The sequence below is a fragment of the Styela clava genome, chromosome 9, assembly GCF_964204865.1.
Source record: "Styela clava chromosome 9, kaStyClav1.hap1.2, whole genome shotgun sequence".
In the NCBI taxonomy this organism is placed as follows: domain Eukaryota; kingdom Metazoa; phylum Chordata; class Ascidiacea; order Stolidobranchia; family Styelidae; genus Styela; species Styela clava.
Window position 1 is genome coordinate 22279443 of NC_135258.1, and position 27785 is coordinate 22307227.

The following is a 27785-nucleotide window of genomic DNA, read 5'->3' on the forward strand; positions in this document are numbered from 1 at the left end:
TTTTTTGGGGGGGGGGGGGGCGAACTGAGATCGCCTACATAAAAACAGCGCGCCGTGTATCGTCACGTAACAATAACCTGTCGATGTCATTCTCTAAGTATTAGAGTGTCATTTTGCTACTCATATATCGAGTACCTAGGACGCTTCGCTTAGACACGGACCTTGCGCGTTACAGAACCAATTTCTTGAATTCCGCGAGAATTAGCCCACGGCTCTTGCTAACAAACAGAATAACAAATTTGAGAAGTCGTATTAGTTATTGTCTCAATTCCTAGTTCTGCATAAAGCGCATTAACGCCGTTTCGTAAAATTAGTAATGCTAAACACGGTAACAAGCTATTGTGCGAATTTTTTCCTAAGTTTTACCAAGGAATTATCATTTGACTAGTAAAATTGCCATTATTGCCTATTTATTAAATCATCATTTGAACTCAAAATAACATTCAGGATTCACGCAATGACTTTGCAGGGTTTTTATTTATAGCCTACTTTAATACGAAAATGAACAGACACAAGTTCAGGCGCGCAGCCATGATTAAAAGGGGGGGTCAAAGTCGGAACTTCCCATTGCCGTCTGCAACAAGTACCGCGATTACGCGCGCGTTAAAAAAAGCCGCCTATTTAAGCGTATAATGATTTTTCTGTCGCGTGAAATATTCAATCCATGACAGCCACCAGATTCTAAAATGTCCTTATATATTAAGTAAATTATGTGCAACGTAACTCGCGGTTGCGACTTCTTACGTCAAAATAAAAATATTACTAAACTAAAGTAACACGGCGATATGTGGACATAAAAATATGAGATAAGCTGCCTGATGTATTTAATTTTGATACGTATTTTTGCAATCTTCCGAACTCGCCGTTACAAAAATCTCGATATCTGATATAAAATCCCATATAGTACAATTTTACTTCATACAATGAAAATAATTATAAAGTATACTAGTAATTCAAAAATACAAATTCACCGCCTTGAAATCCACGCGGAACAGTCGCCGCGATTACGCCACTTGTTAAAAGAGCCGACTTTTTCAACGAAAAATGATTTTTCACTTGTGCAAAGTACTCAATCAAAGACCGATACGGGCATATTCAAAATGTCTTGATTTATTAATTTAATTGTCATCAATTTAAACTGCGGTTGAGTCGACAAAACAAGAGCCACTTTAAAACACCACGGCAATCCGCGGACATAAAAATGTGTGGTAAACTGCCCGTTTATATATTGTTTTGATCCGTATTTTTGCTATTTTGCGAATTTCATAAATTTGAGATGTACTTGTAGCTCCGCTCAATCGCAATGCTGTCACTCTGATTATTTTTAAAGATAAAACCTTTCGAAAAATCCGTAAATTTTCTGTCAATTCTCACGTAGTAAAAGTTATTTCAGTACAATAAAAATACATAAATAAATATAAAAATTGATCGAATATACTTTAATTATCTTATATATCATCACAAACCGGGAAAAAGTCGCGTTCTCAGCTTTGCTTAATGTTGACACGAAACTTTTCGACGTCAATTTAAAAGTAATGAATAAAAAGGTAAATCCCGCTCACAATTGACCTCGTTTTGATTTTAGTGACGAAATGTTTTTTAAAGGTCAAGCAAACATAATTTGTGCACACGAAATTTTGCGATTTTTGATGCCTAGAAAAGCGTTTTTAGACTGTCGCGGGCTGTCAAAACTTATATTGTTTACAGTTTTAATTTTAGTATTTTATACTTTCACTTTTCAACTTATGGATACTTATTAGAATTCTCGCCTGGTTCATAAGTCCGTTCTTGTACGAATATAAAATGATTATCATAGTCATCGTGTCGCAAATTTGTGGAAAATTTGTGATTTAGAGTGGATAAACGCCAGCGTAAAGGCGTTCACGACCTAAATAATAGGTCACAATGATGAGAACAATCGGCGATTTTAGCAAAAGGCAATTGCACGCGTTATTGGCGACTTTTCCAGTTTTCAATAAAAATTCAGAAGGGGTGGGGGATATCTTTTTTTAGATAGATTTTGTGGTCTGAAAAGTTTGAAAGCTTTGATCTTTGCCCGCAAATTATGCTGGGCCTTGCACGAAATCCATAACGTGAAAAGATACGTCCAGCGGTGAAAATTTGTTTATAACAACTTTAGATCTAGTTAATTTTTTGCGATAATAATTAATTGTTGTAATGAAATACAGTTTGCCTCTTTCACTTCTCTCGCAAGTGCCAACAATAACACTATTGAAAGATTTTGACAATGAGAAAACCATATTAAATTGTACAAAAAGGAATTAGTTGTGCAAAACCGTGGCGCGTGATCAGCGGCGCGTCTGAAGACGGAGTTTTACCCGTGCGGGCTCGCATGTTTCACGAAAATGTGAGGTGCTTCGAAGGCGCTCTGGTCCACATTATTGTAAGAAAACAGTTATAATATCGGTAACTATTAACCGTTTAATTGCGCTTGACTTTCGCACTTTTCGGAAATGATAATTTTGTAAGGCGGAAACAATATGTATTAAATTCTTTTTCGAAATTATTGGGGGGGGGGGGGGGGGGGCGACCGCCCCCCATTAAAGTTGTGGTTGATATTCTGAAACTATTTCGTAAAGAACTTGCATCGCTATCACCATTTCAACAAATTCTGTTAACTCGTATGCGTTGCAATATCACTTTGCAGTTGTTAGCATGATTATTTAATGTGTTTTTCGACTAGACCTACCGCTTTAATTAAAAGCAGCCGTCCAAATCTATTTTCACCATAAGCACCATAACACTGTAAAAATTTGATATAAATTACCCCTCAAGGCATCATATATATCTTTGACTTGAAAGGGCTGTGGAGGTAGATACATTTTCGACCCTAAATTATGGAATGGTATTTTCAGGTTTTCATCTTATCCTTGCTGGTTGAGATTTTGATGTTAGTGACTCTGATTGACCATGTGGAACACGTAATATGCATTCATAAGCAAAAATATCCCATCCTAAGCAGTAGGCTACTGATCCACAACCTCCTGCCTATGGAATCAAAACATCAGATAAATTGGTGTAGTGTGCGCATTTACAAAACTTTGCGAATCAAGTGTGCCCTTTGACTAAGGATGTCCAAATCAGGAAAAGGTATGAGTAGAGAGGATTGCAAGTGAGGCGGCTTCATATGGCGAACCACAGCCTATCCCACGATTATCATTCCATGTCAGGATTAGTGAGCCAGTTATTTTTTGCATGACCACGTTAAACTTGTGTTATCTATTCAACTTTTCACACTTACTAATAGATTACCTGCTAACTAGGGAAACAATACCTTATGGCAATTGATGATTAATTTTTTTACACAAGTCTGCAAGTCAAGTGGACACCCAAGTACGCCTAGGGCCCTAGGCCTGGACCCGACTAAAATTTCCAATAAAATGACGGAGCTTATGAATAGTTAAAGAAATTGATGACGACACATTATCACTCACCACCAACGAAATGCTGTCCGCAAACACAAGCAAGATGACTTGAACATCAAGCAGGGTAGGATGGGAATTACACCAGTCCAGCTTCTGGACTTGGACACCAAGCAGTCCTGTCAATAGGTGATATCCGCCTTGCTCGACGTTCCGGATCTTTTGGAAACTTATGAAATATAACTGACGATCCATTTCGTTGTCTATACGTACAGCCAAACGGCACAATGCGAAATAACCATTTTAACGGTCAAGCAAAACGGAAACGAATAACGCGACTTGCGACTGACAGGAGCGAGGTCTGGACGTTTTTGTTTTTTTTGCCGTCCAAAATGGCGGCGTAGACAAAGTCACGTGATTCGTGCAAGTCCTCTATTCACGATGAACCACACCGCCGTGCCATGTCCATCAGTTCGATTAGGTCACAATGCGTATGGCGGGAAATATGAAATGGCGCAAAAGAAAAGGGGACAAGCGCTGTTCCTCTTTCTGGTATTCACTGTCTTGAGGGTCAATTTAGGGTCTAGTGAAATAAACGCATAAACTCCTCATACTGTTACCTGTTTATATAACGCCAAACAAAATGTAGCATTCGATGATTTTAGCAAATCATTCAGTCTGTCAGTGGGAACAAATTTTGGTCAGTCAGTGTCAGTGGATGATGAATGCACATAGCGACTGTCAGGCTGTACAGACATACTGACTATATCGGGCAATATGTCAATAAACCTTGGTAAAAGAAATACAGAAAAATTTTACTATTGCTTTTTTTAGAAATTGAAATAATGGATGAACAATTATTAAAATTATTTGATACTGATAATTTTGAAGAATTGTCTCAAAAATTGAGAGAAATCACGATTGAGCAATTGAAAGAATTCCTGGATGATCACATACTACGTCATAAAAATGGAAGTGAAGAGTCTACAAAGATACTAAGAGCAATTTTTAAAGGTTTTTTTGATTTTATTGGAACTAAATCCCTAATTTTTTTTTGATATTGTTGCTTGATATTCATGTTCTGAGTCTTCAATTTTGCATCTGTATTTCAATTTCCCGAAAGCCCATTTTGTGCTAGTGTCATAGAAACTCGTCATACTGTCATAAAATTTTTTGTTTGAAATTCAGAAAACAGCCATATAATTGTTATATCTTGATTGCAATTCAGGGCTGTGGAGACTGTTTCTAACTATCGAGTTATTCAAAGTGACTATAAAATTTTTACTTGACCCTAGGTTTTTTGACTCCAGTACTAGATCCAAACTTTAAAAACCAAATTTTGATAACAAAAACTTAGGCATATGCGATTGCAAGCCCTAAATAATTGTCTGTTTAGAATGTTCAACTTGATGATTTTTGAGGTACTGTCGGAAATTTTGACCTCAATCAATTAAAAATATGAAAGCACGAGTCCCCCCCCCCCTAGATAATTCTGTAATTTAAAATTTAGAAGGTTGCTTCAACTTCTGACTCCATGAGCATTGAACTTCAGCGTCACAATGCACAGCTCTGTTTCATTCTCAACCAATATTGTTTCATAGGTTGTAACTCTGAGAAGAATCACCTATCACTTCATACTATTGCTGTCTTCACACATTGCCTAAAATTTTTATCGAGCCCAGATGTTTCACAGAATACAGGAACCGATATTCTTGGCATTATATTGTTTGAGGTCTGTCATTTATTAACTGTTTCTCTTGTAGTTTTGATGTATCCAAAGCTTTATAATATTGAATCATGTAGTTTCTATTTAGTTTAGTTTCACTTAGTCTATTACAATGTGAAATGTTTTAGTTTTCTGCTTCGGCCTATCAAAGGCATGAACACTTCAAATTTCTCATTATTGAAATAGACCAGTGTTTAATAGCTCAGCATAACTGCTATGGAATTTGAGCTTATTTTATAAAAGTAAAATTTTACTTTAGATTGATAAATTAACAACAGGAGGTTTGGTTGATGCAAGTAAGATGATTATTGAAATGATAAGAAATGGAAATACTGGTCATGGAAGAGCGATACAAGTATTACCCAAAGTAAGAGACATTTTTATTTGGATTTGTATATTATACTTTCAAGTACTAGTATATTGTTTGTATGTTCATTGAATAACAAACTGTATAAATGAAAGATTCGTGAAACCTGGCAGTCTGACACTCACACTATTCTGAGACATGTGCCTGATAAATATGAATAATTTAAATCATTATCAATATAAACAAAGCAATACAATAATCGCACACAATTCATTCAGACACATGTATACTTGCATTGCATACCAATCTTATTCTGCCTGAACTGTACACAGTAAATACATATATTGGGATAAGATTCAATTAAATATTTATTTCCTCCTGATATTGGAGTTAAAAGTATTTGTATAAATAGGAATTGTAATTGACAGAAGTTGAGAAGGATATTACCTTACTGTTAAAAGTCTGCAACAGAGACATCATATATTTGTAATTTCTCATTTCAAGAAGAGTATGCTATAAAATTTAGGTGCAAGTTTCATAAATTTTCTGAATTCTACCATTAATCTATTCTTCGTTCAGCTGCTCACTTGTATTGAACAAAAAAATGAAGTCTACATAGGGGCAGATCAAGGAAGCATGTCTGGGAGTGAATATAAGAAGCATCTCATTAACAACCTGTGTTCTGGAAAATGGTCGAGTAGAAGTATTATTCACTTGGCAAATATTTTCAAGTGAGTACATTTTGGTAACATGGAGTAAGTTGGATCAGGAGTGGACAAAATTTTTTTTGCTAGTGCTGCACTCATCTTTCTTACGGAGGGCCATATTATATAGTACTTAGTACTTAACTTCACAGCAATTCCATAAATTAGGTAGAAATTTGGCAAAAATTAAAACTTGGCTAATTGGGATATTAAACTGCAGAAAGTATAAGACTTATCTTGAAGTTTTCAAAATCGCATGAGAAGGTACACAGATAAAGACTCAAAATCATTGTTTCTTCATCAACGAAATAAATGATGATTTTCTATCTAATTTTCATTAGTTTTGTATCATAATCTCTCATGCTATTTATGTTACCTTAAAATGTATTTGGTCAATCAAAGTAGGTGTTAATGAATTCTACTTCTGATATTCTGGTCTCAATACAAATATTGCGCTATGCACTATTGGCAACACAGGGCTTAACAGAGCTGATGGGAATTTGCTGTGTGTCCCCACTAGCTAAACTTAAAAATCAGTATGTGAAATATCCTAAATTGGAGTGTTTTAGAGCAATGCATTAGATGGCAAAGTAAAAAACATCTAATGATACAAATTCATTTGACAAAGCAGAGTAATAGTGACTGATGAGACAGATTTAAAAATAACAATGGAGTTGGGAATTAAATCTAAATACAACTATTTCCCAGAACCGGGAGAGGGAGGGTGAGCACAAAATCTTTGGCATAGTGGTAGTGTGCCCACCCCCGGGTTAGATGCTTTTGAACAAAACAATGCACTGTAAATAAATGGTGCCATAAATTGTTTTTTGAATAAATAGTGACCTCGTGCAGATTTCACACTGAATTCCGAGTGAAAATATTCTTAAATATCCATTTGTATTGAATCTGAATTATTAAATTAAGACTTGTAGGCCATTAACAATCAATTACCGTAATCTTTTTAATGAGGTCAGTTATTATTTATATTAATGTTATTGTGGTTGATTTTGAAACCTATCAGCAGCTTCTAATTCATATTTCAGAGATGTTTCAATGTCAATCGATGAAATGAGATTTTTTCTTCAAAAGATGCTACGCCAACTGGAACGACTTGAAATACAAGAAATACCACCACTAGTCCATCAAATATTGCCTTTGAGTGGCAAAACGAATCATGACATTGTCCTCCAAGGAATATTTCATGTTTTTTTGAAATTAGATAAAAAATCTTTGGAAGAGCAACGAAAATCTACAGGTCTGTTCGTCAGCTGTTTTTCTTATTTCATTGGTCTATGTGTCTTGTTGTCAATGTGAATTGAAGAATAAATTTTCATATAAATATGAAGCATATATATGTACAGATCTAGCCATTGTGATGCGACATTGCATTAGGGCAGTGATTCTCAAACTACGGTTTGAGAGCCGCATGCGGCTCTCAACAACCTTTCCTGCGGCTCTTGGTAATGCCTTGGAAATTAATTCTTTTTCAAAGAAAATTTTCAATTGAAAACTAATCATTGACTTGAAATTAAAATGTGGAAGTGTATTAGTCAGTTGAATGGATTCCCCCGTGTTTATTTGCTTAGCGTTGACTAATCTATACAAGATGCAATAGTGACGCAACTGTAAGCATTTTCGCGGCCACTCCGACACTTTTCACTTGGAAAGATTTTAAACATGACTGTAATCATTATTGGCTTGTTTTCGGGGATTTTCAGTTTTTGTCGCATTTCTGAATATTATGTATAAATCAAATAACTCAATGATTTTATTAATTTGTAGAGCATTTTAATTTTGTTCCAGTAATCAAAAATAGTCCCGAAATATTTGGCGATCATCCTAAGCAGCTACTGCACATTGCATCCTCCACGATTACGACCCGCTTTGACAAATTATTAGAAATCAAAGCCAAATTAAATGGCTATCAGTCTAGGGTGGACAAAATCGAATTTTTTTTCGAATCGAATAATTTGATATTTATTAAAATGATAATTGAGTTTCTCGTGCTTTTCTATGGTGTTCGTGTTATTTTAGCATTAGATAGATAAACCTAGTGAACTTACGATTGTGTGAATCCTGAATGTTGATTTAAAATAGCGATTAAATAAATTGGCAATAAAGGCATTTCTAGGCCTTTGTGCCTAATAGAGGGTCAGACGCTAATTATACCTAATTCCTTCAAGTTTTAACATTTTTTTTTCATCAAAGCAACACCCCGATGGTTATTATATCTAAAATACTTACTGAGTAACGCTCAATATTCTTTACGGAATTTGCAAATTCAGCACTTCACCTAATGATTTTGATTATGTCATGCCTTGATGCTTAATTATTACTGCCCAAATGCTTCAAAATTTAACAATTGTAATCATTTTCAATGATAATAGACGCAACAAGTCATGAACGAAACAGTGTGCATTGTTACAACAAAATTCTCGATTGATGTTACGTTCTAACTTTTGGCTTAACGGCCATGCATGATCGAGTAAAATGTTTACATATTCGGAACATTACTTGGCTAAGGACGGAAGGAATCACTAAAGAGCTAATACAAAGTGCTTTAAAGGGAGTAGGACGTGGCATTTCTTATCTGGTTACAACGTAATGAATGTATTTCATACAAGTAACTCATACCAATATTTAGAAAAACTTTTGGTCATTTTTAAATCCATGCTATTTATATAACTAGAGTTTTTTAACGACCTAAAATCATTTTAAAATTTGATTTTAATCAACTTTATGTTCGGTAATGCAAGAAATGGCTAATGACATGTCACCAAGCATGCGGAGTTTAAAATCTGGGAAATTTATTTTAAATACCTAATCTGGTTTGACGTTTCTAAATTTACATAACGGTCGTTACGTTTTTTTGCAAAATATGGAATTGAAACATTACGTTAGGTGCAAAGATAAACATATAGCACCATAACGCAATAAAACGACTTTTCAAATTTGTCTTTTTTTCTGATAGCGAGCGCTGTTGACAAAGCTCGCACAATTCACGATTGAGTTGGAGACGCGCGAGTTCGGTGTCCAAGCAGAGCGGCGCCGGTCACGTGGTACCGGATATTCGAATACATATAAAAATGTCATTCAAATATTTTATAATACAAATATTTTGCCCAGCCTTAGTTGTTACGTGTGTTGTTGTTAAGACGACTAAGTATTTTAAATACGCGCTTAAGGTTTGTTGTTATTTTACCTTGCGTTGTTTGTGTGCGGCTCTTCATAACTTTGAAGTTTGAAATGCGGCTCTGGGACTAAAAAAGTTTGATAACCACTGCATTAGGGAGTGCCTGTCGATTGACATTGACTTATCCAAATTATCATTTAGCTAAAGTATTGATGCTTATCTTGTTTGTTAAAACTAAAGCAATTTTTTCCAGGTGATAGCTGGGATGAAATGTTTGAGATAGAAGAGAATGTGGAATATTCAGAAAACAATGGTCACGCAACAATCGAAACATCTGCAAGGAATCTTAAGATAGTGGAAGGCACAGTTATACTTCATTTAACAAACATGGCAAGATGGGATCAAACATTGGGAAAAGTTTTCATAAAAATGTTGAAGGTAACTGCTAGGGGTAGGGAAAATCGAATATTTTTAACGAATATCCAGAACGTCGATTGGTACTCCCTTTCGAAAGGTGAAAAATCGGCCATAAAGCGTTTTTTTACTGGTTAATTTCGTGATAATTGCTGATTGTTTTTGTCACCGCGATCGTTCCGGTGGCGATATATATACAAGTAACTTATACCAGCTTTGGAAAAAAAACTTGACTTGTCATTTACAAATCGATGCTACTTATATTACTCGAATTTTCTGACGACCTGAAATTGCCTTTTTAGCCATGTATCATGTATGGTCTATCGAAAAGGTCATTTCAACTTTTAATGTCTCATTATCAATTTTATGTTCCGGTCATGCATGAAATGACTCACAACGTGTCATCAGACATATGGAGTTCTGGAAAATTTATTGTAAACCCTCATCTGGTTCGAGGTTTCTGAATAACGGAACTTCATCGATAAGTTTTTTTTGCAAAATAGGGAATTGAAAAGATACGTTAGATACGTTAGGCGCAAAATTAAAGCAAATAACACCATACCGCAAAATCAACGATTGCTTAAATTTGTTGCTTTTGTCTGATAGCGAGCGCTGTCGGTGAATTCTCATGCAATTCACGATCACACGAGGTCCGTGTTCAAGCAAAGCGGCGCAGGTCACATGGTACCGGATATTCGAATAATAAAATGCCATTTTAATATTCGATTCGTTATTACTTATTAGAATATTTTACCCAGCCCTAGTAACTGCTTAGTGCTGAAGGATTTTTACATCTTCCAAGTGATGTTGATTATCAGTTATGCTCACATCGTGATTACCTTGCACAATATTATTATTAGATTTGCATATATATATACATTATCTTGTGTAGAATGTCTCTGCTTCAGTTTATCTGTTACTTTAATTGCTACTCATTCAATATTATTATTTTCTTTTTTTTGTATAAATTCAGATGGTGAAAGACTCATTAGCAGAAAAATCTTTATCAGTTTTTTTCCTGGCAGTTGCACTTAGCCTGTCCCAAATCAAGATTTTTAGAGAACAAATCTTAGAACAGCTCAAAGTCATTATTTTCAGGTTTGTTATTTATAACCATGGGTTTATGACAAACATTTTATTAAGCTAATAACTAACTAACTTTGAACATGCTTAGAATTTGCAATAGCTTCGATACAATGCATGTGAACTGCTTTCAAATATCTTTAAAAATGTGTTGGATAAATATTTACTTGGATATACATTTCATTTAGGCATATAACTAAATTTCTGTCATTTTATCTCAATCTTCCTCATGTCTCTTTCAGATGTTTTTCTCATGAGCACAGGCATGCTAATAGTAATTGGTTGAAACAGAGGTTGTTGAGCGTTCCAGATGTAAAAAAGTCACTCCAATCTGTGGTAAGTAGTGACTGACAATGTAGGAGATTTTGTTGCTGCTTAGATTTTGATCGTTTCCTAGAACTCTTATGTAGCTTTCACTGCTTGAATAGATAAAAAAAAATGAAGCTACTACTTGATTAAGTATAGTTTTTTAAAGGATACTGAGATTAAAACCACAGCAGCAATCAGGGGCGGACACCCGCCCCTGGCAGGGTCTTTGGAAGAGCAACGAAAATCTACAGGTCTGTTCGTCAGCTGTTTTTCTTATTTCATTGGTCTATGTGTCTTGTTGTCAATGTGAATTGAAGAATAAATTTTCATATAAATATGAAGCATATATATGTACAGATCTAGCCATTGTGATGCGACATTGCATTAGGGCAGTGATTCCCCTGGCAAGGCAGAAACAACATGTATTAAAATTTTTTGCGAAATTATTGGGGGGGGGGGGGGGCGAAGGGGGGCGGTCGCCCCCCCCCCCCAATAATTTCGCAAAAAATTTTAATACATGTTGTTTCTGCCTTACAAAATTATCATTTTCGAAAAGTGCGATAGTCAAGCGCAATTAAACGGTTATTTGTTACCGATATTATAACTGTTTTCTTACAATAATGTGGACCAGAGCGCTTTAGGAGCACCTCACATTTTCGTGAAACATGCGCGCCCGCACGGGTAATACTCAGTCTTCAAACACACCGCCGATCACGCGCCACGGTTTTGCACAACTAATTAATTTATTTTTGTACAATTTAATATGGTTTACTCATTGTCAAAATCTTTCAATAGTGTTATTGTTGGCACTTGCGAGAGAAGTGAAAGAGGCAAACTGTTTTTCATTACAACAGTTAATTATTACCGCTAAAAAATTTAACTAGATCTAAAGTTGTTATAAACAAATTTTCACCGCTGGACGTATCTTTTCACGGTATGATTTTCGTGCAAGGCCCAGCATAATTTGCGGGTAAAGATCAAAGAATTTACTATGTTGAAACGCCTATTCGAGTTTTCTGACCACAGAAACTATCTAAAAAAGATACCCCCCACCCCTTCTGAATTTTTTTGAAAACTGAAAAACTCGCCAATAACACGTGCAATTGCTTTTTGCTAAAATCGCCGATTGTTTTCATTATTGAGACCTATTATTTAGGTCGTAAACGCCTTTACGTTGGCGTTTATCCTCTTTAAATCACAAATTTTCCACAAATTGGTGACACGATGACTATGATAATTATTTTATTTTCGTACAAGCACGGACTTATGAACCCGGCGAGAATTCTAATAAGTATCCATAAGTTGAAAAGCGGAAATATAAAATACTAAAAATGAAACTGTAAACAATATAAGTTTTGTTGAGGCCCGCGACAGTCTAAAAACGCTTTTCTAGGCATCGAAAATCGCAAATTTCGTGTGTCTGCGGCACAAGTTATGTTTACTTGACCTTTAAAAACATTTCGTCACTAAAATCGAAACACGGTCAATTGTGAGCGGGATTTTCCTTTTTATCCATTACTTTCAAATTGGCGTCGAAAATTTTCGTGTTAACATTAAACAAAGCTGAGAACGCGACTTTTCCCCGGTTTGTGATGATATATAAGATAAATAGATAATTAAAGTATATTCGATCAGTCGTTGTATTTATTTATGTATTTTTATTATACTGCAATAACTTTTACTACGTGAGAATTGACAGAAAATTTACGGATTTTCGAAAGGTTTTATCTTTAAAAATAATCGGAGTGACAACATTGCGATTGAGGGGAGCCAGTGTTACAAGTACATCTCAAATTTATCGAATTCGCAAAATAGCAAAAATACGGATCAAAACAATATATAAACGGGCAGTTTACCACACATTTTTATGTCCTCGGATTGCCGTGATGTTTTAGAGTGGCTCTTGTTTTGTCGACTCAACCGCAGTTTAAATTAAAGACAATTAAATTAATAAATCAAGACATTTTGAATATGCCCGTATCGGTCTTATTTTCATTGTATGAAGTAAAATTGTACTATATGGGGTTTTATATCAGATATCGAGATTTTTGTAACGGCGATAACGAGTTCGGAAGATTGCAAAAATATGTATCAAAATAAAATACATCAGGCAGCTTATCTTATATTTTTATGTCCACATATCGCCGTGGTACTTTAGTTTAGTATTTTTTTTTATTTTGACGTAAGAAGTCGCAGCCGCAATTACGTTGCACACAATTAAATTAATATATAAGGACATTTTAGAATCTCGTGGCTGTCATGGATTGAATATTTTACGCGACAGAAAAATCATTATACGCTTGAATAGGCGGCTCTTTTAACGAGCGCGTAATCGCGGTGCTTGTTGCAGACGACAATGGGAAGTTCCGACTTTGACCCCCCCCACACCTTTTTTTTAAAATCCTGGCTGCGCGCCTGAACTTGTGCCTGTTCATTTTCGTATTAAATTATATATAAAAACCCTGCAAAGTCATTGCGTGAATCCTGAATGTTATTTCGAGTTCAAATGATGATTCAATAAATTGGCAATAATGACAATTCTACTAGTCAAATAATAATTCCTTGGTAAAATTTAGGAAAAAAATTCGCACAATAGCTTGTTACCTTGTTTAGCATTTCTAATTTTTTGAAACGGTGTCAGTGCGCTTTATGCAGAACTAGGAATTGAAACAATAACCCAATACGACTCCTCAAATTTGTTATTTTCTGTTTGTTAGCAAGAGCCGTGGGCTAATTCTCGCGGAATTCAAGAAATAGGTTCAGGGACGCGCAAGTTCCGTGTCTAAGCGAAGCATCCTAGGTACTCGATATATGAGTAGCAAAATGACATTCTAATACTTAGAGAATGACATCGACAGGTTATTGTTACGTGACGATACACGGCGCGGTGTTTTTTCGGTAGGCGATCCAAGTTCGCCCCCCCCAAAATTATAGTTCGCCCCCCCAAAATTATGGAAAGTGTCCGCCCCTGGCAGCAATATAAATCTGTCATAAAAGGTAAGCCAAAACTGAATATTGTATTGTGCTACCAGGGAAGGCATGGCGCAAAAATAATCACTAAGAGCAGTGCTTGGGGCTTGTCACATTTCAATGGTTAATTTTAGTCATTATTCTGATGTTGTTGAACAAGATAAAAACGGGGGTTAATCAACGAGCAAAGATAATGGCCAGTTGGCATGAAAGATTAAAATTAGTTGTAACAGACTTTTTTCAGTGTTTACTGTCTATGCTACTTTATTGGCAGTTGAAAATTTAGTCTTTAGATTTTCTGCTTTATTTATCTCGTTAATGAAATAACTCCCCCATCACTTCTCCCCATCTAGGCATCCCATTGCAGAACTATCAAATCTTTTGCCATCGAAGGTATAGAACATCGGTAATTAGTTTTTTTTATCCTAGTATGACCGCACTCTCAGACCCAAATGTACAAGTTATTATGTGATCATCATTAAAGCAGAAAATCTCATGCATCAAGACAAGTGTGGGACGAGCAGAAAACATGTTGAACAATTTTTAATTTCAAAGCAATCATTTTTGTACTCACTCGGCTTATGCAAGTCCTTGCAATAAACTCAAAATAATGTTTTAGAATCCTCATACTGTTTATCGTTGTTTTCACAGTTGGATTCATGTAAACACAGCTGGGAGCAGGTTGTAACAGGAATTGTTCGCTTAGGATTATGTCTTTTGGATGCTTATGGACCAAAATCAGGCAAGTTGAAAATCAGTGATTTGGTTTTATTAATTCATATTTCCTATTTTAATCCAATATGGGCAATATTCGATACTTTGGAACACAGCCTTGTATACTCTGGATTCTGGAATATCTTGCCTACCAAAAGTGGTTAAATCGGACATGAGTGATAAAGCCAACTCAAAATAATTTGATGAGCAATAGAATAATGAACATGTTACCTATTTTCAATGTGCATGCATAACCTGGGATGTAATAGTTATATGCAATATCTCGATATATATCAACCCCAACGTTATAGTAACATGAGTACATGACACTTACATTAGGCACTGGCCCCATGTTTTTTGTTGTGATTTTGTTGTGACTGTATTTGCTGTCAACACATTCCGACAACAAAATCGTAGCCTGGTTTGGCTGATATTTAATGGCGCTGTCACTTGACACTTTCGAATCGAATCTTTCCGAATCTGAAACTTTTCTTTTGTTTAGTTTTTTATTGAATGATCAGGTTTGCCCAAAGTTTCAACATGACAAGCCCAAATCTAAGGTAAAAAAAAATAGCCAATGGAATACTGACACACAAACATGCTAGTTAGCAAAGATGCCAAAGTATTTCACTAAATGGGTCACACTCACACATCCATCACACATAGCTAAAAAAATTAATCAATCTGTTATTTGGTTGTCATGGTTGGGATTAATTACTTCTTAACAATTTTTAATGATGATTGAAAAATTGGTTCTATGAAACTGATTGAAATTTTGAATTTAGGAGCATTTGGAAGAATTATTGAAGGTATACCGGCAAGAGAAGATACTCCTCAACAAAACTGTTGTGATCTTGGAGCTTATCTACTTGCAAATGTATTTAAATCTCATCCTGTTGTTCGTACTGAGATAATTGAACAATTACTCAATCGTGTTATTACAAAGATGTCGTCTCCAATCAATCATTATATCGGTATATATTTAATATTTTTATCATTTAATTGAAAACAGTTTCCAGACGATATTTGGGAGTGGTGGATGGATCACTAAATCCTATATACAAATATCATCAGAGATGTATACATGCAAACAGTTCTATGTAAAATTTGTCATTGTGTAGATAAATGAATTATTTTTTATTTTATTATGACTGTCAGTTGACAGTTGTATTGGGTTCAATTCAAAGGTGGTAATAGTAGGTAAGGAGGTTTGTTATAGAGTCCATTTGGCTATGCAGAATATTTGTTATTGTTTCTTGAGTATTTATCCTATCTGTATCAAATTTTATTGTATGCAGATTAAGACATGCTTCATGCCTCTGAATAAAGTTCGAACAAAAGCACTTTTCAAAAAAGTTAAACAAATTTTTTCTTTAGATGTATTGAAAGGCATCTGCAAGCATTATTCCAGCATAGTTTTAGAAAGCAAACAAAAGTTGAGAGAATTTTTCGAACGTATTAGCTTGTTGTCACCACAAAATGCAGCTTGTGTCTTACATTCAATATTGCCACTTATTCGAATCAATTCTCATCTCAAAGATTCATTGATTTTAGTGCTGAGGAAAGCATTATTCTCCTGGTAAATTCAATTCTAACTATTTTAAAAATTTTATCAAATCATTTAATTTATATTGTTTTGCGAATAATTGAAATTTTATATCAATGATATTCAATAAAAAAATTAGTCGAGTGGCATTAAACGAGGATCACCTCAATTCACAATTAAATGTTTTTGCTTGAATAATCAGTCAATATTAGTATTAATAACCTCAGTACTACCCAGTGGCAAATTGACCAGAAACTTCGTTAATCTGAGGAAAATAATATAAGAAATAAACTAACTCCTTCTTGATGGAATAAGAAGTATATTTTGTCATTGATTGCTAAATTACAATAGTAATTTGATATATAGCTTACCTATTACCTATATATTTATATAGCTTTTCTTTACCATAAGCCTATAAGACTTTTACCACTTCTTCGCAGCCAGATTAACGGCCGAATTATTGCATGTGATAGTTTCCTATTATTGTTGCAAGATTTTCGGGTTGAAGGATTTGTATCGTTGAGTCAAGCTTCAAGTCAATCATCACAGTCTATGTTTTCAATAAGTTCTGTGAGTATGTAGGATGATATTAAAAATTTTGTTTAAATTACTAATATTGCCTACAAGAGCTGATTCCTGTAAACTATGGCCACAGTTGATTACTAACAGACAAGTTATGTTATTGGTTAACATTTTTTGAAAAATCGTTTTTCTATATTTTTACAGCAAATTCATGTTGATGTTCACAACTCTTCAACGGATGTGCCAGTCAACCAAAGCTCCAACCACGAGTCTTTATGCTTGGAAGTTCTTTCAACATTGAGAAGATGTCTTACCCAGCAATCCCCAGTGCGAGCTACTTTATACAAAGGCTTATGGAATGTTATTTTATACAATCCACACCTTGCCAGACCGATATTGGAGAAGTTAATAACTCATTTTAAGTAAGATGGTTTGTATGGTTTTTGTTTCGTTTGAAAATTACAAATTTGTTTGCTTTTTGTTTTCAGTTTTTTATTGCACTGTTTGTATGTACTATACATCTCATGATATTCAACCAGTGGCATATATAAGGCTATGTATGGATGTTTTTTTTGTACAATTTGACAAATCTACTTCACAATCGCAAGGCTTCATCATGGATGTAGTTTTATTAGTTTTGGGCTATTTTAATTTATTTTAAGTCGGTCACATTTTGAACAACTCTCAATGGAGTTCTTTTCAAATTCTGGAATTTTCCATGCTTCTATGCTTCTCATATTTGCAAATAATTAGGTAGATTCTTTGGATTATACTAATATGGGGCTGGCATTTGAATATTCGAATAGAATAGTAAATTAATCAAATCGTACGGAATACAATTTTGAATTGACGCTATCTGGGTCCACCTAAATGTCTTCTGGGGCCACAAAAATACATTTCAATTGCTGCGGGCCATACATCATACACCAGGGGTCGCAACCTTTTGTCGCTCGCGGGCCAAAATAAGGGTTGCAAGTCATTGGTGGGTCGCACATATTTTTAGAAAGTTGAAAATCAAACGGATGATACTTTTTATAATTAAAAATGAAGCAGTGATACATCTCGAATAGAATATCGATTTATTTCCTCATTGCAATGCATCTTTGGCGCCATTGAACTCTTTGCACTTAGCCTCAACTTTTCTGCGTTTTGTTGCCATTTGTCTAATTAGGATTAAATTATAGGCTCATTAAATGAGTAATTGTGAATTTTATACTTGTTAGATTATAACATAATTTAGTCCACACATGTCTCACAATGAATTGTGTAACGTGAAAAATGTAATCGGCAAAACAGCTGTTTTGTTACTAAAGCGTCGCGGGCCGGATTATGTTACCCGTAGGGCCGTAGGTTGCCGACCCTTATCATACACAATGAGTTACAATTTAATTTTGTGGAATGTGAAGAATAATGAGTGGTTTCAAGGAGTAATACGATATAAACATGAAAGTTTTCTCTTCGTCATTCCAGACATACCAGAACCCTTGTTTTTGTAGCATCAAGCGTATAACATGCTTTGGTTGCAAGATTTTGGTGGTATATTGCGTCATAATGGTATGATACAAAAGAATGTTTGTTTTATCTGAGATACAATCAGATTTACTCTTAAATTCTATTGTAAAAGGCGGGCTAAAGTTTGGTGACAAATCTTCTAGCGTGCCGCACTAATTTTGCTGATGGGATATTTTTGATTAAATTCTGATATATTATGACTATTCTCTTCGTAATGAGTTATTGATGAAACATGTTTCATATTGTGTGTGAATGTGTCTGGACCATTACAATAAAAATGTCACATGCGAATATGTCATTGTATTAATTCAAATATCTCATTCGAAATTTGGTTAAATAAAGATATTCGATTCGGTTCTGAAATCATCAGCTATTCGAAAATGCCCAGCCCTATATTGAGGAAATTTTATAGGTGAAAAATATCTCTATTTTTAGAGGAATTAGATTACATAATTTTCTTTTCATTACAATTGATGTTTTGTTCCTATGTAGTCTATACCATGAAGAACATGCTGGAGTCATTCCTCCAATCAAACCCAAAATATGCATCACTGTTCAGAATGGTGAACCAACTTTACTTGAACCCTTATCCTTGCTGCTGTCATCAATGTTCTTGTGCATGAAGAAGGTAAAAGTAGTCACTAAATTTTGTACTGATTTTATAGCAAGGGTCTCAACCATACACCTCATTATGTATTCAGAAATTTGCAAATACCCATGAAACAAATGGCCTTATTTATGCATTTCGACAGTCTACTAATAGCTAGCAAAGGCACACTGAGAATGCTCAAATGATGATTTGTATAAACATCAATGTTGGTTCAGTTTCCAAATGAAATTATCCTATGTTTTATTTTGAGCTATAAAAGTATTTTAAAGTGGAAGATACTGGAATTACAGTTTTCAAGTATATACAATTAAAAACGACGTATCCAACTGAAGATTCCAGGCCCTCCCATCAATAGCAGTTCTGTACATCTAACAAATTGTTTAGCAGCTGACCAACAAAATTATAAATTCCAGTTCAATGATCTACGTTTTTGATATTCTACATTCAACTAAATATTCATTATCGTATATTGTCATGGCAAATTTTTCTAAAAAAAAATAATATTACTGTCAATAATGTAATGACTGGGCAGTGTGGGCATTGTGCTAAGCGTTAGAGAGATGCTTGTCACCGCACCTCTGATTACCCTGCGTGGGTTCGCAGATTCAAATCTCATGCGGGGATAGATATGTGCAAGAAGAGCTCCTCGTTGTCGTAGGGTGATTCACCTAACTTCTGTTTGGCTATGGCATCTGCTAACAAAGAACAAACAACGACTAACTATTCATGTACACGACATTGACTTGTAACCGAACGAGAGGCATTGTTTGCTATATGATTAAGCTGTCTTATCGGCTTTACTCTATGTAAACCCTATTCTAAATAATCTCAGGGCCAAGAACGTCAAGGCTTAGGAGGCGAATATGACAAAGATGAAATAATAGATCAAAATATTTTGATAACTGTTAATGAATTATTTGAATCAATCACAACAAGAATGGTCAAATCTGAGATGGAGGATTTTGAATTGGTAAACATTAACATTTTCTAATTTTGTTTTGAGAATAGACTGCTATCTAGTGGCAGTTTTGCAACCATTATGCTGCATGTTAGGCAGCACATAGTAGTGGACATGATTATTCAAAAATAAACTAAATAATTACATAAACGTAATATGATGGCATGCCTTTAACCATGTATAGTTAACATGGTATGTATAGTACAATTTCCCTGATAGTTCGAGAGACAATTTTCTATTTCACTGAATACCCTACCTCTTATTATATTCTTTCCACTCTAAGGTTGCCTTGACATACATCATGGCGTATCATTAAACACTACTGGAAATTCACTAAAGTAAATTTACCTAAGATTAAGAATTTTTGATTTTTTTTTAAATTTTGATATTCTTACACTTCTATATTTTAAGGATAAATCTGCCGATTTTTCCAATTCCACCAGTGTGGGAAAAAACAATTATATTCTGGGAAATTTAGTGATGGGATGTTATCAATCATTATTTGAATATTCTTTTCTGCAGGATGATTTAAAGTGAGGTTACTCTTAACTATATATTGTTGGTATTTTTCCATAAGTTAACAATTGATAGTTTTCATAAATTTGAGCATTTTAAATGTTATTATTGAATATAGAGTATCTTGGAGTAATGGAGTATTCATCACATGCTCATACCCATCAATGTTATTTACAATTTATCTGTTCGCTTGTACATATATTTTGGAATCATATTGTACTGCTATTATATGGGATGTTATTTATTGATTCAAGCTTCAGTTGCACTTACCATCAACCAACATTTAATGGCACGTAATGTATCACCATAATTGTATGTTTTCAGTAGTTTTTGGTGTTTCGGTTGTCATACATAACTTTGTTCAGAGGCGAGTCTTATTTAATTCTTTGTATAACATGCTTTGATGTACCGGTAAATACTTATGAAAATGTTGAAAAATCTTCAGAACAATGGATTTTAATAATTCGAATTCAAATTCCTGCTATTTTTGTCATTTTCATCAAGTTTTAATTTTTTACAGTGAAAAAAGTGCAAATACCATATTACAACTACATGTACGTTATAAGAAAATAAAAGATGTCATCAACAGTGGTCGTAAAGATTCAAATAAATCCTCTGCATCTAGCTTTTCAGCTAGTCCTGTATTTATTAAAAGTCTTATTGATGGTAATAGTTTTTGGTGTGTGACTGTTCAATTATCAAATTATGAATTCAATTATCTGATGATATAATTTTTGGTTATATTTTTAATCCATATCAATTTTTGTGTTGTTGTTTTTCATGCATTCACTCTTCATTTTACTCGGTTCCGATTTTAATATTGTTAAACAAATGGTGTAAATATTGTGTTATTTATTATGGACATTGCTATGTCATTAGAACAAGTATAATCTGTTGTTTTGCTGGGTTTCGTTTCTGAATTTAAAATTTTCAATACAGTAAAAATATATTTAAAACTTGTTATATTTTACATTATTTGATTAACTCCTCTGTTTTTTTTTTCAAAGTGTTTAATCTCCATTTCTGAACTTGATCGAGATATCATTGCAATTTCAGGTTTATTTTGTGATGAATCAACAGACCGAGAAGTAGGATTGAACATATTGAGAATGGATGATGATTTTGTCAAATATGCTGCGGAAACTGCAATATCAGCTGTTGTTGATGCCAAAGAACACGGTCTTGTAAAAGGAATTGGAGGTTTGTACAATACAACCTTAGTGAAACATGATCCAACTAGCTAATAATGAACTACCGGTATATTCTGAGCTGGGACTGCTGTGAGCTGCATTAAAACCAATAGACCAGGCAAAAGATCAGATCAAAAGTCTGATGCGATTAGTAGAAAATTCAACCCAGACAGAAAATATTTGAATGAAACCAACATATTGGATGCAATAAACAGTTTTTATAGCAGAAGACAACAAAGTCAATTCTGTTTTTAATAGATTGATAGTTGCATGGCTTGTTCACTGGTCCAATTATGTGAGCATTACATGCCAAGTCTAACCAAAAGTTAGCCAAGTGCAGTATTTGTAGACAATCGTAGCATCATTCTTATGTTCGATGTGATAGTAGTTGAATGGAGATACAAGCGAACATGAGTAGAATTGCAATCAAGTAGATAGAAATCTGTTGAATGGTAAACCACGTGCATATTCTTACTGTAACCAGATTTCTAACCAGAAGGTTTTCAGTTGCTACATGCTATTCTTCTTTTTTGTTTAAGAGATTTCCCATAAAAACCAATAGAAAGTTTTTGCCTATTTTGAAGGCAATGACAAGAATCTGCTTCTTGAGATGTGTATGACAGTCGGACGAGCATGTTTAAAAAAGTTCATGGAACTCAGAAACGATCCTACAGCATCTGCAATATGCCATTCTTGCCTTGATGCCTTTTTTCACTCACTACAATATATATATACCAGGTACCAAGTGATTGACATTTGAAGATTAGAAACTTTGTTAATGTTAATGTCCAGTAAACACAACACATTATTATAGGCATTAACCATTAGGCATTCACTATTATGTTCTTTCTGCTTTGACTTTTTGTAATCCAACATTTTTTTTCAATTCACCCCAATACTGATGTGATTTTATCAATAATTCAAATCCAACATAACAACAATAGCCTTGGTCTTGTATAGCGACCCTAAAAGTCAACCCTGATGTATATATGGCAGCCCAATATGACCTCTACGGATGACACCATTCAGGAGGCTGTTGGTATCATAGAGGCATCACCACTCCTAAGTGTTGCCTAAAATTTTCATTTTTAGAAAAAGAAAAAGGTTGGAAGAATTTTTGATGTCAGTATCCATGGATCGTGATGCTGAAGGAACAGCAGTTAGTGCCAATGCTCAAGTTAGATTAGTTCGAAGGTAATGTATTTTTCCGCTTCGTATATATGGTATTACTGAACTATATTATTGTTTTATTTTGGGTCGAACAAATGAAGTAGTCTGTAATTCTATGGATCTTTAAAGGAGAATCTCAATTATTATTTACTTTCATAAATGTTGGTCGTATACAGGAATGGCCATAACCGGAAACTGAACTATTCTGAGTACATCTTAAAAAATATTTTATATTATTCAGTTTATCATGCAGATATAAATAATAGACAAGATTTGTGAATTCTAGATTCTGTACAGGAATAAAAAAAAAATAACAGTATATATATAACGGTGACCGTACATTTGAACCCATGCGTATATCCACGGGTTCAATCTATATGCGGGTGCTAAAACCCATGGGTTAGGGTTAGTATGGGTTTAACTATCCGTGAAACAAAAAAAACTCCATAGGTGCAATAGCATACAGGTGCAATTGTCATGGGTTCAAATGTACGTGGGTTCAAATGTAATGGAACCATATATAACAGTACTTAGCGATTGTAGTATCTGGGGCAAACAAAGAACAAAATATTTTTCACAGTTTATACCATCACACATTATCACAGTTAAATGTGGACGGAGGCTGTGGTAATGTGTGAGGGTATAAACTGAATTTGTATACTATTCTTATGAACACTAAAAGCGATATTTAGTGGATGGGAATTCAATTTGGATATCTCTGTTTGTAGACATAATTTTTCACAGGTAGCATATGAATGGATCATTATATTTATCAAATGTCATATGACTCGAAACTAATTTTTATTTCATTTTTTTTTATTTAGATTTCAAAGAATTATAATTGCTTATCTCTCTGAAGATGTAGCTCTTTCTTCAGCTCATCGCAAAATTCTTCCTCTTCTTGCATCTGTCGTGGATTTTTTATCCTCTACATCTTTCTATGATTTCACAAATAATGTTGTCAAGGAAAATCCCATTCATTCCTCCACACCATATCCCAATGATATAACTCAAACTAATAAATGGATCGGAAAATTGTGTCAAGAACAGATTATAGGTAAGCAAGATGAGAATTGTAAATGTCTTTATTTGAATATGTAGCAATCCTGTAATTCTTTGATATTTGTAATCTTCCGTAAAAAGTAAGTTATATTAGAAATCAACTAAAACTACTTTTCATGTATCACTGTAAATATATTTTGTAACAGAGTAAGAGCATGTATACCGTTATCATATCATCATATCATTGAAGGTTACTTCATCAGATTCTTCTTTAGTTAATATTATCCATGAAAAAATTAAGAAGGTAAAAAGTTATTCTATATCAACTTTTTGCATGGGCTGCCTCGGACCACCATCAAGGCATCAATAATTATTTCAGTTTTCAAATTTGATTGAAGCTTTTTCCTTGTTACTTTGTCATACTTTGTTTTTAGATGATGCTGCTGTCACAAAGTCACTTATCAGCCTTCACTTGCATCTTTGCACAATATGTGGCCCATGTACCGGTGATGGTAGAGCAGTACAAGGTTCAGAGGGTGCAATCCATGACATTGCTGAAGATGTCCGTGTTGTTGCTGGTGATATCGAAAACACCGAAGAGGAAGTATGTTTACAAGTTTATTTCTGTATATACATTTGATAAAACTTGCATTTTCATTTATTATTAACATACATTTTTAGGATAGTACGATGGTTGAGGAGAGGAAGAGAGGATCTCATTACCAAATCATTGATGAGTGCAATGTCATCATCTTAGTGGTAATGTTGATTTATTAATCTGATTACGACTGTAATGTTTGTTTGCTTGATCCCAAATGTATGTTGCAAGTATAGGTATATTAATATAGTATGACAAGTTTGCAACAATCTCTTCAACTTGTTTAGTTTTTTTTTCCTATAATTTTCATTCTTATGTACTTAAAAAGAGATTTAATTTACAGAATTCGTTTGAATGTATAATGTATACACAATAACTGTATATGCTATTTTGCAACTTATAAAACCTAGAATCTCAATTATATTTGTGATTGTAGTTTATGTTTGATAGTGCCTGATAGAGAAGTTACACACAAAGCAAAGTGTTTTAGCTCTTAGGATGTCGTCTTGGGATAAACCAGCCAGACTTCCCTGCTATTGTATTTGTATGTATTATGATGTGAAAGAAGCTTTATTGTGTTATATTTAGCCAATTTTGGTGAGTCATATGGATTCCACTGTGGAAGAAACAGAATGGCTGTTGCAGAGGTTGAAAGGTCTAATTGCTGCTAATTTAACCGATGAAAAGTTTGAAGATTCTACCGTAGTTTCAGAAATTGTTACAGATTTTGATAAAAAACGAACAAACATTGAAAGTATGGCATTTTTGAAATGATGCTAAAATTTAATGTATAAAATTAGCCGCAGCTAGGTAATATTGAAATGGCGTCTTCAAGTTAAAAATATGTTATTTAAAAATAATAATTCAACTAAATTAATGAGAGATGAAATTTACTCCAGTATCTCCCATGATATTGTCTTTTATGGTTAGACATCCTCTGGGTTGTTTTTCAATCTTTTCTGTTTCTGCGCACTGAATGTCATACCATCAAAACCTAACTGTGGAATTTACCATTTGTATTGTTGATATCACCATTCATCGGTTATCCTTATTTTTACCAGGTAGCATTTGCTCCAGGCTTGGAATTATTTTAAATTCTTATCGCGAACTTATATTATCATCTCTACCACTTGGACAACCCGCTGAATGCACGTTTCATGGTCTATCCAAACTTTATAATCTATTGACTCATCTTGCCAAATATGTAAGTTCACTTTTTATATCATTCTCTTCACTTGTATTGCATAATGGCTGTGTAGCTGGGAAAATTCACACTCCACACTCCATTAAAAAAAAAGCCCCCAACTCTGGGGGCCCACTACGAGATTGAGATGAATATTTCCTCATGAAAAAGCCCCATTTTGACAACAGAAGTTGTTGTGTATGCTTGCTTTCTTCCTGTTTAGGAAGATCAGTCAATCTGATGCTCTTGAGTTTCTGTTGGTAATTTTTGTCCTTATTATCACTATTCCTGATCCAAAAATTGTAATTGTGTTCAACGCCCCCAACAGCCTTTGTTACAATAGCGAGAGAAGTTTTATAATACTTCAGTAGTAAATAAAAATTCCAAACTTTGACTCCACAGGGTTGTGGTATAATATCTGCCATGTCGGTCTCAATGAAAATCGGAATCAATCAGTACAATTTTCTTATTTGACTTCATAACATCTCTCATCCTGAACCGTTTGTTTAGTGTTTTCAAAAATTTTAACTTTTTCTCTTAGTAAGAATTCTGAAAAATATGGTAAAGTAGACTAACTATCTTTTATTTTTTGTTTCAGTACACTTGGTTATTATCACAAAATGTTATAAAATCTCTCCCACCTTGTTTCGAAAAACTAGTGAAACTGATTGGCACAGAAGTCACAAGATTTATATATCCTTTCATAAATTATATTGAAAGTATGCAAACAAATAGAACATCACAAGATGCTAAGAAAAGAAAGAGAAAGGATAACAATAAAGACTCGACAAGAACTGCAGCAAATAAGGTTCTTTTTGTTTACATAATGTATTGATGAGATTATTTTTATCTAAAGGTTAATGTTTCATTTGTTTTCAATTGGGTGACAAAAGTCTGTTTGGGCAAGAGGTGTAGGCCTACATATGGTTTGTTTCTGCTAAATTTTGTTGTTCTTATTCTTGACATATTTTAGTTAGTTGATTGTCCCCCGACCATTTAGCAAACTCAGACCTTACCACTGATGCCAGACCTTCTCATCCATGCATTTGAGCATATCTCTCTTGTATTACTACATTTTGTTTGTTATCAATATTATATTTCTCTGCTAGAAGTTAAATAACATTTTGCGACGTCACTATATGCATTATGGAATGATTGATTCAAAAGTAAATTGTATGTTATACAGATGAAAGTATTACGAGAAACAAGGTTCATTCCTTCACTCATTTATTCTGTTGAAAATTTGGAGCGTTTTCTGATATCTTTGGGAAAAAAATGCAAAATGGATTTGTTACGAGAACACAAACTTCCGACATCTCGCGATTTTCGTATCAAAAGTTCAGTTATCAAAGAAACTCTTGCAAGGAGAGAAGAGGAGGTAACTCAGGAAACGCAAGAGGTGAGACGTGAGAGGATGAATTTATGAAAATTACCCAATATGTTCAGCCACGGGGTGTTTTCAATATCTTATGCATGAACTGTTTGATCACAATAGGATTTGGAATCTACCAATCAAAAGAACATTACAAATGCCTATGTGAATTCTAACTTTTGTAGCCTAGTTAGCTTGTCATATGACTTGCAGTCGAATCTATTCTACTAACCACAGTTTCACTAGACTGCGAGATGGTTGTCGTAAGCGTATTAGTTACGTTGCCATAGGCTTACCAAAGTAAATCAAGGAGGCCAAGAATATGCTCAAAGTGTGCACTGCTTGTATTAATGGAATGGTGAGCAGGGGGCCCTCCTAAGTACTAAAAGCCTACGGAGGGGCCACGATCTATGAAAGGCTGGAAACCACTGCTCCATATTCTTTTCTGAACCTCTATTATGTTGTGGGTAATTTTGTTTTCAGGAAATATCTACAAATAGTTCAGATGAAGGAGATTCTGCCAGGAAAAAGCCAAGATCTGTTGACAAGTAATATACAATTGGCTTCAAGAAAAAGGCACACTTTATTTATGAAATCTGTTTTACTCATTTATATATATTGTACAAAATGTTGTTCTGTGGCAAATAAAATTCTTGTTTGTTCTTTCTGGGAGTGAGTTGACCTGGAGAATGGGGGGTATTGGTCACCTGTTTGTAAGTCGGACTAATCTCGATTGTTATGGAAACCAATCAGTATAATTGTGATGACAATGCATCTAATAACAACTTGGGTATGTTGCATGATACTTTAAATTAAGTACCAAGAAAATACATCTCATCTATGCAAATATCGGTTATGGTACA

At 34.3% G+C, this 27785-nt stretch overlaps 1 protein-coding gene across 5 annotated transcripts; it reads left to right on the plus strand.

The window, feature by feature from the left end:
• The first annotated feature begins 4194 nt into the window (after positions 1–4194).
• Positions 4195–27585, plus strand: LOC120339473 (Fanconi anemia group I protein-like). 5 transcript variants are annotated; one of them, XM_039407608.2, is made up of 28 exons: positions 4195–4397; positions 4985–5115; positions 5369–5476; positions 5996–6147; positions 7164–7375; positions 9507–9691; positions 10641–10765; positions 10993–11086; positions 14681–14771; positions 15529–15717; positions 16121–16322; positions 16730–16859; positions 17016–17233; positions 18816–18951; positions 19766–19903; positions 20303–20424; positions 20928–21073; positions 21464–21607; positions 22182–22335; positions 22690–22791; positions 23592–23824; positions 24204–24373; positions 24451–24528; positions 24956–25022; positions 25429–25571; positions 26149–26358; positions 26737–26949; positions 27406–27585. In XM_039407608.2, the coding sequence occupies exons 1-28, from the start codon at positions 4229–4231 to the stop codon at positions 27472–27474; spliced, it is 4131 nt and encodes a 1376-aa protein (XP_039263542.2). In that variant the 5' UTR covers positions 4195–4228; the 3' UTR covers positions 27475–27585. The 5 variants fall into 5 exon arrangements, 4 of the variants coding, with proteins under 4 accessions (XP_039263542.2, XP_039263541.2, XP_039263543.2 ...); XM_039407607.2 differs by having other exon boundaries at positions 15532–15717; positions 24956–25121; XM_039407606.2 differs by having other exon boundaries at positions 4196–4397; positions 24956–25121.
• Positions 27586–27785: the final 200 nt, after the last annotated feature.

Bases quoted from the DNA above. Each gene is read 5' to 3' on its own strand.
- LOC120339473 (XM_039407606.2), top strand. From the start codon at position 4,229: ATGGATGAACAATTATTAAAATTATTTGATACTGATAATTTTGAAGAA. The intron at 18,952-19,765 runs GTAAAAGTAGTC...AAATAATCTCAG, and splicing joins TGTTCTTGTGCATGAAGAAG to GGCCAAGAACGTCAAGGCTT. The intron at 19,904-20,302 runs GTAAACATTAAC...CTATATTTTAAG, and splicing joins AGATGGAGGATTTTGAATTG to GATAAATCTGCCGATTTTTC.